At 42.5% G+C, this 12,148-nt stretch overlaps 1 protein-coding gene across 1 annotated transcript; it reads left to right on the top strand.

Moving 5' to 3' along the window:
• Nucleotides 1-9,034, top strand: LOC129339952 (vomeronasal type-2 receptor 26-like). The gene is made up of 4 exons (XM_054994515.1): nucleotides 1-288; nucleotides 1,894-2,085; nucleotides 6,467-6,593; nucleotides 8,133-9,034. Exons 1-4 carry the CDS (start codon nucleotides 1-3, stop codon nucleotides 9,032-9,034), a joined length of 1,509 nt encoding a protein of 502 aa, XP_054850490.1.
• Nucleotides 9,035-12,148: the final 3,114 nt, after the last annotated feature.

Here is a 12,148-nt window from a genome sequence, read left to right as displayed (position 1 = left end):
ATGATAAAGTTCTACCAGCACAACCTAGCACTGGCATTTGCTGTCAATGAGATCAATGCGAATCCCCAGATCTTGCCAAATGTCACCCTTGGATTCCACATCTATGATAGCTACTTTGATATGAAAACGACCTACCATACAACTCTCGGTCTGCTCTTCAAATCACAGAAGTTTGTTCCCAACTACAAATGTGATTCACAGAAAAATCTCTTAGCCATCATTGGGGGACTTGATTCTCAGACCTCCTTCCATATGGCAGAAATCTTAGGACTCTACAAAATTCCACAGGTAAGATCCACCCATGAAATGTTGAGTGATTTCACAAAAAAACTCTTGCAATTCAGGGAATGGTTTTGAGAGAAAGAGAGAACATTGTGATTGACAGATGAATCATCTCTTGGTTGATGTTTAAAGGAAAAACAAAAAGTAGAATACTTCACAGAGTAAGCTGGGCGTGGTGGCGCGCGCCTGTAATCCCAGTCTAAACACGGGAGGCTGAGGCCGGTGGATCGCTTTAGCTCAGGAGTTTGGGACTGCAGTCAACATTACATCAGAAGACGGTTGTTTCTGTATCTATGAGCCTGAAGGGTCCAGGAGAGGTGGCCCGGCTCGTTCTTGCGGAGCAAGAACACAGAGTAGGAGAAGATCACAGACTAGGAGAAGAAATGAAGTACAGAGCTAGTGTAAGAAATTGTTTTGATATTTCTTTCCCATGGCTATTTTCCAGGAATTGGACAATTTCCCCATTCATTGAAACATGTGAGGGAAAATTGTCCTAAGTGTTTGGACACAAGGGTCTCAGGACAGTACTGGAGGAAAGTTCCTCCACCACCTCTTCATTCACTAGAGAAATTCTTGTAGGGAATGAAAGGATCCTTCTTAAACTGAAATTTTAATAAAATCCCATAAAGAAATCTAAACGGACCAATCGTAGTAAATATTAATGGGTTGCCCTTATTGATGCTTAAGAATGCAAACCCAGACAGTGGATCTACTTGTGAGAACAACTGAGAATGTTCAAGGAGTCAGTCTATGGTCTTAGAAATTAAGGAACACTTTGCTCTTTTCAGACAACATAAGCAATAATTAGGATACATCTACAATAGATCTACACTACATCCATGGATATACTGGAAATGTGGGAAATATATCATGCTGGCAAATCCCTACAGGAGATTGAGCAGACACAAAGCCATACATGGTCTCCAAACTCAGCTCTAAAATCTTTTCTTTTAGATCACGTATGGCTCATTTGTCTCAAAGGAGAGGGATGCAATGGAATTTTCATCCTTGTACCGTACAGTCCCAAATGAAGCCCAACAATACATGGGAATTATCCAATTGCTGCTCCATTTTGGGTGGACGTGGGTTGGCCTCCTAACTACAGATGATGATGGGGGAGAGAATTTCTTGAAGACCCTCGAGCCAGTGCTTTCCCAAAATGAAATCTGTTTAGCCTTCACTGAAAGAATCCCAAACCAAGGACAGTGGGATATGTTTGGAGACATTGGTAATTTACTCTATGTTATATATCAACCTTTACAACATAGAAAAGTGAACACTTTTATCCTCTATGGAGGATCTCTTATATTGGTATCACTGAATATGATGTTATTTCTTGGATATACTGGAAATGTCGGAAATGTATCATTAAGCAAAGTGTGGATTTTAACTGCCCAAGTGGATTTCATCTTATCTGGAGCTCTAAGGAACTGGAATTTTGACTTATTCCATGGTGCCATTTCATTCACAATTCACTCAAATGTGCTTCAACAGTTCACAAAATATCTTTCTAGTATAAAACCTTACCAGGAAAAACAAAACGGTTTTCTCAAGGAATTCTGGGAACAAGCATTTGACTGTTTAATTCCAAATCTTGATGGGTCAATGCAGGTCGATGACATGTGCACTGGAGAGGAGAGACTGGAGAATCTTCCGGGGGCTATTTTTGAAATGCACATGACCGGTCACAGCTACAGTGTCTATAATGCTGTCTATGCCATAGCATATGCTTTGAAAGCCATGGCTTCATCTAACTCTATGGATGGCAAATGTGTTCAACTCCAACATCGCCAGCCTTGGCAGGTAATGCTCCTACAGTGAGATGTGTTTTCTGGTCTCAGTACATGAGCACAAGATGAGATAATATCCAACTTTGTCCTCCAGGCATAACTGCAGAAAAAGTGATATGATTTTTGCCCAGAAGTTTTGTGAATCCTTCCTGTACTCTTATCCTAATGGATGTACATAATATTCAGCCATACATAATTATGAAATAACTGCATTTTCTGAGCACAGCTACATAAAATATTATCAGCCAAGAAATATGATTCAGAATCTTGGCGTGTGGACACCAACACTTGGTTGATTTCAGACTAATCTTTTCTGCTGAAATTATATCATTAGTTTTCTCCATTAGATGAGTCATCATTCAGGTGATGTCCTTACAGTGCAGTTTCTCTGTTATATTTTTTTTCCAATTTGTCATGACCTTATTTGTTCTGATTTTTAATCCAATTGCAGTACTAGCTGTGGTGACATGTTCTTCCACAAGGAGAATCTTCACATCTCTTCTTCCTTTTCTTATTTGCTTGTTCACTCTGTCAATCTTTCAAGAAAAAAAAAAAAGCAAAACACTTCTGGTATCTCCAGCTCAGTCCTGGAGAAATTAAGAGAGGAAGGAACTGGGGTGGAGAAGGGCAGAGAAGAGTGCTTGTCAATAAGAGAGATGGATAAGCTTGTCCTCCTTCTTCTCCTGAATATAAGAATTGTAGCTAGGGTTGTCAGATTGCTTTAAAAAATGAACTGAACTTGGAGTTCCTAATGTTCATTCAAGGTTTGCGCTCCCGGGGCCAGCGTGATGATGTCACTCCAGAGTGATGTCATCATTGACCACTCTCCCCATGCACAGGAGGCTGGGTAGGCAAGTGGGCCTGCCATTTCTGGCGCATACAGAAGGAGGCTGGGCTGCTGGTTGCTCCTCCGTTGCTCAGGCAGACGAGTGTGCGAAGGGATGAGGTGGAGGCAATGCAGAAAGATCTGCTGGCACAGCCACCAGCTCATACATGCCAGCGGCCATCCACTCCACCTCCCCAATGTGCAGAACAACTGGACATTTATATCTCCAACATTTTAAATGCATTTGCCTGGACATTCCCAGAAAAAAATTGCACTATCCGGGGAAAACAGGACACAAAGCAACCCAAATTTGAAATGCAGCTACTTTTAAATTGCTGCTTGAGATTTACCATGGATTAATTAATTAATTGTTTCCTTAAATTGCTGATTCTGCCAGAGAGAGAGAGAGAACTATATATACATATATATTTGCATATAGCTGCAAATATATTTGAATCAAGTTTAAGCGTGATACAAAGAAACTGACAGAAGGATTTCGAGATTTAAGAGAAATGGTACTTAAATGAAGCTGGGAATATAAAGTATGTGACATTAAGGAAATTTATAATTAAAGACCAATTGCATTTACGCTGAGGAAAAAACATATCCCCAGTGCACCAACAGGATCTTCCTTGAGTAAATATATTTAGCATCTTGCTGAGTAGGGATATGTGATGTGGGGTATTTATGAAGATGTAATGAACAGCTACAAACATTTTTTCTTTGGATTGCTGATATGTAATAATCTGCAAAGTGAAAAAAAACCCTCAGAAGTGTTGGCTATGCTTGTTTTGTTCTCTTTTTTTGAACTAGCTGCACCCTTTTATTCAAAGCATTTCATTCAACAACTCTGCTGGAGAAACAGTGTCTTTTAATGACAAGAAGGAAATAGAAGATGGATTTGACATCATGAATATGGTCACGTTCCCCAATAGATCCTTCCTCAGAGTCAAAGTCGGAAGGGTTGATTCCTCTGCTCCCAAAGAGAAACAATTTATTATTCATGATGATATGATTGTGTGGAAGGGAACATTTAACCAGGTAAGAACTCCAGAATCTTCTCAGGATTCATTCCATTCTCCATACAGGTGATTTGGTGGTTGGAACTTTTCTTTGCTGCACAATTTATCTGTGTCATGCATGATCAGTCTTTTCTAACTTATAGTTGAATCCACAAACAACTCTAAAAAAGAACTAAATGATAATGATAATGATAATGATAATGATAATGATAATGATAATGATAATGATAATGATAATGATAATGATAATGATAATGATAATGATAATGATAACATTTGATTTATATACTGCGCTTCAAGACAACTTAATGCCCACTCAGAGTAGTTTACAAAGTATGTTGTTATTATCCCCACAACAAACACCCTGTGAGGTGGGTGGGGCTGAGAGAGCTCCTAGAAGCTGTGTCTAACCCAAGGCCACCCAGCTGCCTTCAAGTGGAGGAGTGGGGAATCAAACCTGGTTCTCCAGGTTAGAGTCCCATGCTCTTGGATTCTTAAAATGTCAGATATTCCTATTCCTCATAAAAATCAGAAACTCTGTACAATATTTTCCAAGGTCTTACTCAAAAGTTTAATGAGGCAGTCAAATCTAATGATTTCATGTATCTCATTTGGCCATCCATTGGCCATTCCTGCTTCTGTGGAACATTTTCCTTTCCCTTTTAAAATAAATTTGATATCTGTATCAATTCAATTCCATTTTGAGCAGAAAAAAAATTGAGGTGAGAAGGGGAAGGAAGGTTCTGGTAAATTTCAGAATTTTACTCTATAGATACTCAGAGGCAAGCAATCTCTTCCCAAACTCTCCTATTTTCCTAATAGAGCAGCATTTTTGTCTGAAAAAGAAACAACAGCAGTTACAGAAGAGTGCAGTGAAATCAATGAGAAATGAAAGCTAAATCCTTCTTTAAAAAGAGGAGAGGAGAGAATCAGAGAAATTAAAGTAAATGTCAGAAAAAGATAATCCCTTCCCTTAACAGAAGAATGCAAAAAATTATATTTGTCATGTTTGGACTGTACTAGACAGTTTGGTATAATGGTTGAGAGGAGCAGAGGTCTAATCTGAAGAACCAAGTTTTGTTCCCCTCTTCTCCACTTGAAGCCAGCTGGGTGATCTTGGGTCAGTCACAGCTCTCTCAGAGCTCTCTAAGCCCCACCCATCTCACAGGGTGATTGTTATGAAGATAATAATGACACAGTTTATAAACCACTCTGAGTATGGCATTAAGTTGTCCTGAAGGGCAGTATATAAATCAAGATGTTGTTGTTGTCACTAGCAGATGGAGGCTGGACAATGTTCTCTGCACCATTTCAATGGCTCCTCTCCGTTCATCAGCTAAAATAGTGTCCTATTAACCTGTTAGATAATTTTAGGGTTATTGTTCTTCTTTGTTCCCTTATTGGTCCCTGTCATGTATAATTGGGCTCTATAGTGAAGTCAAAAGAACCTAATGAATTAAAAGAGAGAGAAAGAGAGATGAAATACATAAGGGATACATATTTCAATATCTCATGGCATTAGAAAACTTTTCCACACATATGATAGAGAGTAGAATGCAGTTCTTGGTTGAATACTCCATTCAATCAATCAATCAATCAATCAATCCATCCTATGGTGCCTTTCTACCCAAATAGGGCCCTCAAGGCAGCAAGCATCAGAACACATGAAGACATTTGCACATGAACACATTTAAAATTAACTATATACAAATAATTTAGTAAAAACATATAGCCACACATAAAACCAAAGCCAGAGAGGAAAGCTAATATCAGTCATTAGGGATATGTAAAACAAACAGAAAACAAAAATAGAGGGAAACTCATCTCTCAATGCAGGGAGTTCCAAATTTGGAGTGGGGGAAATGACCAAGAAGGCTCTTTCTTAGATTGCCACACATCTAAGCTCAGATACCAGAGGCAGCCAATAACAACAACAACAACAAATTTGTATACCACCCTTCAGGACAACCAAATGCTCAATAAGAGCGGTTTACAAACTATGTTATTATTATCCCTACAACAATAATCACCCTGTGAAGTGGGTGGGGCTGAGGGAGCTCCTAGGAGCTGTGACTGACCCAAGGTCACCCAGCTGGCTTCAAGTGGAGGAGTGGGGAATCAAACCCAGTTCTCCAGATTCGAGCACTGCGCTCTAAACCACTACACCAAACTACATCAAACCTCTAAAGGGGACTGGAGTGGGTGGGGAGATAAGTTAAGCTGGCCCTAAGCTATTTAGGCCTACAAAGGTCAATACCAGCCCCTTGATTTGCACCCAGGAGCAACTGGGGAGCCAGTGCAGTTGGAACAAAACTGGAGTGATATGGTCCCTCCGACTCACTCCAGAATGTTCTGGCAGCAACCGTCTGTATGACTTAGTTTCTGTAGTTGTTTTCTTTGGTCTTCACATTTTCTTCACTCAAGAAAGGGATAGGGAAAAACTTTTTCATTTAACCTGCTCAGTTGTTAGAATGTTGTGAACAACAACAACAACAACAAAAGATCGATTGTGTCCTGCCTTAAACTCCTCCCGTGTTTCTGGATAGGGGCCTCCCCTTTCTGTGTGCAATGATTACTGCCGCCCTGGTTCTCAGAAGAAAATGAAGGAGGGGGAGAAATTTTGCTGTTATAATTGTGCTCCTTGTCCAGAGGGGAAGATTTCAAGCCAGAAGGGTAGGTGATGTTTTACATTTAATTCCTGAGCAATTCGGGGTTGATTTATACAACAACAACATTTGATTTATATACCGCCCTTCAGAACAACTGAATGCCAACTCAGAGTGGTTTACAAAGTATGTTATTATTATCCCCACAACAAAACACCCTGTGAGGGGAGTGGGGCTGAGAGAGCTCCAGAGAGCTGTGACTAGCCCAAGGTCACCCAGCTGGTTTCAAGTGGAGGAGTGGGGAATCAAACCCGGCTCTCCAGATTAGAGTCCCGCGCTCTTAAACACTACACCAAACATTTTTCAAATGATGACTTAGAATTTTCTGCAGTTATTTATTATTTGTTTAATTCAACTTATATTCCGCCCTCCCTGCATCAGCAGGCTCAGGGTGAATTACAACCGGTATAATAATTTAAAATACAAATAGCTTTAAAACCAATAAAACCATATAAATATTTAAAAAACATACAGAAGCAGACTTCTCCTAAAACCACCACCCAACTATCTCCAAAAGTATTTAACAAGGCTGGACAGTAAATACTTCCTGTAGGGGGGCACATTCTCCTCTAGTTGACCAGCGGGGAGGCCCAGCCAGTGTCAACTGTACGCCTGGTGGAACACCTCCGTCTTGCATGCCCGGCGGAAGGATAGCAAATCTGGCTGGGCCCTGATCTCTTTAGACAGAGCATCCCACCAGGTTGGAGCCAGGACCGAAAAGGACCTGGCTCTGGTCGATGCTAGGTGGGCCTCCCTGGGGCCAGGGATCATTAACAGCTGTTTGTTGCTGGATCAAAGCATCCTCCAGGGCTCATATAGGGAGATGCGGTCCTGCAGATACGCCAGTCCCAGTCCATATAGGGCTTTCTAGGTTAATACCAAGACCTTGAACCTGATCCGGTATTCCACCGGTGACCAGTGCAGCTGGCACAGGACCAATGTCATGTATGCATTAGAAGGCATTCCGGTGATGGAATTCTTCCAGTCCTGGAAGAATTCCATGGCTTGTACAGCAAAGAAGCTTGCAGCTTTGTTTATGCAGCATGTTGTCCGGCAGCACTTGTTTCCTAATAAGGTCATATCCGACCGGTGTTATGTATGCATCAGTTCTAGGGATGGCAGTCCATGACAGATAGATCCCCAAACTCCTCACAGCAGTTTTCCATTCATCCCCCTCCCTTATTCTTGCTCAGAGGTAAGCATCTTTTAAGTCCAATTTAGAGAAAACTTTCCCTTGCGCCACCACACTCAATAAGTCTCTAATCAGAGGGAGGGGGTATGCATTAGACATTGACACTGCATTTATTCCACGATAATCCATGCACAGTCTTAGTCCCCCGTCCTTTTTCTTGTGGAACAATACAGGCGTGGCATGGGGGGAGCTGACAAATTACAACAACCAAAAGGCCTCCTCAGTTGATTACTTCCACATAGAGAGGAATAATTGAAGTGTTAGCATGCATATCTGCCATGCTGCATCACAAAACACCTGAGTCATACCCAAATTGACAATATGACAAATCCTGTTTCTTTTTCTTTTTTTCAGACATGCTCGACTGTGTAAAATGCCAAGAAAACCAATATCCAAACAAGGACCAAACAGGATGCATCTGCAAAGTTACAACTTTCTTGTCATTTGAAGAACCTTTGGGGATCAGTTTGACTGTATTAGCTGCATTTTTCCCCATGATCACTTTTTTAGTATTAAGTACTTTCATTAAGCATAGAGACACACCCATTGTCAAAGCCAACAACCGACACATCACCTACATTCTCCTGGTTTCCCTCCTTCTCTGCTTTCTCTGTTCTTTGCTGTTCCTTGGAGAACCAAACAACTGGACTTGCTCAATCCGACAAACTGCTTTTGGCATCATCTTCACTGTAGCAGTTTCTTGTGTATTGGCCAAAACCACTACTGTGGTTGTCGCTTTCATGGCCACCAAACCAGGGTCCAGCATGAGGAAGTGGGTGGGGAAAAAGCTGGCCAACTCAATTCTTCTTTCTTGTTCTCTCATTCAAGCTGCCGTTTGTACGGTGTGGCTAGGAACCTCTCCCCCTTTCCCTGATTTAGACATGCAATTCCTGAATAGAGAGATTATAGCAGAATGTAATGAAGGGTCCATGGTCATGTTTTACATTGTTCTAGGCTACTTGGGACTTCTGTCTCTCATCAGCTTGACTGTGGCTTTCCTAGCCAGGAAGCTGCCAGACAGTTTCAACGAAGCCAAGTTCATCACCTTCAGCATGCTGATCTTTTGCAGTGTTTGGTTATCTTTTATTCCAACCTACCTGAGCACCAAAGGGAAGTACATGGTAGCTGTGGAGATCTTCTCTATCTTGGCCTCTAGTGCAGGGTTGCTGGCTTGTATCTTTTCCCCCAAATGTTACCTTATATTGCTGATGCCTGAGCTGAATAGCAGAGAGCAGCTAATTAGGAGAAAGAATTAAATAGTGTAAGGCTCTTATACTGTTTTAGTCTTCTTCTGGAATACTGATATACCACACATGTCAGACAAATAGGCAACTCACATGTTTCAAACCACCTCAACAAATATGTTGTAAGGTCAGATATATAGTTCTGGAGACATATAGTTCTGTGAGTGTATGGGCCAAGCTACACATGACGAATGACACTTGGACGGCAAGTGGATTGAGTGGAGTGCAAGTGAACAGGGAGAAATACACTTTCCGTTCAAGTGTCATTCGTCATGTGTAGCTTGACCCTCAGATGGCCAATTGTTCTTCAGTATTTTTTAAAATGTTCCTGTATTAACTTAATGTGTAGAATTTGGGCCATAATCCTGCATTTTATCCAACAGCCTTTGACTAGCTGTTTGTAGAAAGGATTTTTTGCCCCATTCATACTCTTGTTCATTAACAGTTACTAGCAAGTAAAGGAGTGGAAAACGAATGTAGTTCAATTGTTAATGAGACTTGTGACTTTAGAAGTAACAAAAATGTTACATATGAAGTTGCATACAAAGTTGCTTTGGAGATTTAGTATGTTCTAATGTGCCTCATTGGGTAGGGGGAAAAATGTTAGGTTCTAAAGGATACTCAGGGCCAAGCTACAAGTGACAAATGACTCTTGAATGGCAAGTGTATTTCTCTCTGTTCACTTGCACTCCACTCAATCCACTTGCTGTTCAAGTGTCATTCATCACTTGTAGCTTGGCTCTATGTTTAAGAAAAAATAGTATAACATCTTGCTTTCTCCCTTTCCTTAGTGCCCCATCCTTAAATGAAAAGCATAAGAAAATTGTACAGGGTCAAGGTGATGAGAACTTGAGTGCGAAGTTCAGTGGCACCCATTTCTCTGCCCAAATCAGCTCCCTTGTCCATCACAGCAGTTTCAGTCCTGCTTTGGCTTTCAGAGCCTCTGAACTAGAGAGGAGAGGGAGTTTGTGGCACCTGTGGCTATCTCCTCTACAGATTGCAGAGAGAACTCAGCCTAGGGTTACCAGATCCAGGTTGGGAACTTTCTGGCGATTTTAGGGTACAGCCTAGGGAGGGGAGGGTTTGGGGAGAGTAGGGACCTCAGTAAGGTATAATTCCATTGAAACCACCCTCCAAAGCAGCCATTTTCTCCAGGGCCTGGAGATCAGTTTTAATTGGAAATTCAGCTATTAGCTGTGAGGCTTTGGGGAGCTTTTTTGCAGATAAAATCTCGTCCCTTTGTCGTGATCTGCTGGCCACGATTGATACAGTAAGGGAACTGGAGGCCCCTTGGCAGTCTTCTGGCCCATTTTTGGATCACTTTAGCCTGGTCTCCCGGGAGGAGGTGGACAGGATCCTGTGGCTGGTGAGGCCCACTATGTACTACCTTGACCCCTACACATCGTGTCTGGTAAAAGCCAGTGCCGATGGGTTGGGGGCCCAATTGGAGGTCATTATTAATACATCATGGAGCTCCGGGGTTTTTCCCAGGGTGCTAAAGGAAGCTGTAGTGAGGCCTCTTTTGAAAAAAAATCTTTGGACCCCACTGACCCGTCCAGTTACTGCCCGGTATTGAACCTCCTGTTCTTGGGAAAGGTGATTGAGCGGGCAGTGGGAGATCAGCTACAGGTGTTCCTGGAAGAGACCTCTGTCCTGGACCCATACCAGTCCGGGTTCCGTATGGGTCATGGGGTGGAGACAGTGTTGGTTGCCCTCACGGATGATCTCCATAAGCACCTGGATTGGGGCAGGTCAACGCTGCTCATCTCGGTAGACCTTTCAGCAGCGTTCGACACGGTCAACCATAAGTTGTTGGCCCACCACCTCGCTGATGTGGGAATTTGTGGGATGGCCTTGCAGTGGCTTCTCTCTTTTCTCCATAGTCGGAAACAGAGGGTGGCACTGGGGGAGAGACTGTCCCCACGCCGTTAGAGTGCAGCGTCCCACAGGGGGCGATACTCTCTCCTCTTTTGTTCAATCTTTATATGCACCCCCTCGCCCAGTTGTATCTGTTGATGGGTGGCCGACCTGACTCTGCCCCTGGCACCCTGTTGAGAGCTCTGGAGACCATGTCTCTGTGGGTAGAACAGAGCAGGCTGAAGTTGAATCCCATAAAGACAGAGGTCCTGTATTTGGGCTGTGGATTGTCAGAGGCAGGGATCCTTCTCCCAACCTTGTGCCCATACCATCGGTTAGGAGTTTGGCCGTGATTCTGGATTCCTCCTTGTCTATGGAGGGCCAGATCGTGGCTGTGGCTTGGGCGGCCTTTTTCCACCTTCAGCAGGTCTGGCAAATGGTGCCCTACCTCTTGGCCCAGTACCTAACGACAGTGATCCATGCAACGGTCACCTCCAGGTTAGACTACTGTAACTCGGTCTACGTACAATCACCCTGGCACTTAAGATATACCTACATAGCACATGTTTAGTGACTTTTAGTCCCTGATGGGTTTAGGAGTCGAAAAAGAACTGTTTTTTTCACCGATATCCTTAGGTCACTCTACTATCTTGTTGGCTGCAATAATTGATACAATGGGATTTTTAATTCCAAAGACAGAAGTACCTTAGGTGCAGCTTCTGTCATCAGACAGATATTAACTGGAAAGCTGGATCACAGGAAGATACATCTTTCCCCAGAATAAAAAGTATCTTCTCATTTCTGGGTGCTACTCCCCCTTTTTGTCCTGCTCTTATGCCTGTAACAACTGCTTGGTGGTAGAGAGTGCCCTCAAGTCACAGATGAGTTATGGCAACCCCTGGTGGGGTTTTCATGGCAAGAGAATATCAGAGGTGGTTTGCCATTGCCTGCCTCTGCAACCCTGGTCTTCGTTGGAGGTCTCCCATCCAAGTACTAACCAAGGCCAACCCTGCTTAGCTTCTGAGATCTGGCTCAGTTGGGCTAACCAGGTCAAGGCACAGTAATTAAGCAAGCAAATGTTTGCTATGGTTGCTAATGGCTCAGAAGATCAATGGCCTATCCTTTTGACAGAGGCTTATAGTGAGGAGATTTGATCTTCAGCAAATACAATGTAAAAATATTTACCTCCATTGCATATCAAACTGCTATTAAAAGGATCAAAATGTTATTAAAAGGATGGCTAGAGGTACCAGTGCAAAAGCTGGAAAC

The sequence above is a fragment of the Eublepharis macularius genome, chromosome 12 (assembly GCF_028583425.1).
Source record: "Eublepharis macularius isolate TG4126 chromosome 12, MPM_Emac_v1.0, whole genome shotgun sequence".
Taxonomy (NCBI): domain Eukaryota; kingdom Metazoa; phylum Chordata; class Lepidosauria; order Squamata; family Eublepharidae; genus Eublepharis; species Eublepharis macularius.
This window is presented reverse-complemented; position numbering and strand designations above follow the sequence as displayed.

Bases quoted from the DNA above. Each gene is read 5' to 3' on its own strand.
- LOC129339952 (XM_054994515.1), top strand. From the start codon at position 1: ATGATAAAGTTCTACCAGCACAACCTAGCACTGGCATTTGCTGTCAAT. The intron at 2,086-6,466 runs GTAATGCTCCTA...GTTTCTGGATAG, and splicing joins AACATCGCCAGCCTTGGCAG to GGGCCTCCCCTTTCTGTGTG. The intron at 6,594-8,132 runs GTAGGTGATGTT...TCTTTTTTTCAG, and splicing joins GAAGATTTCAAGCCAGAAGG to ACATGCTCGACTGTGTAAAA.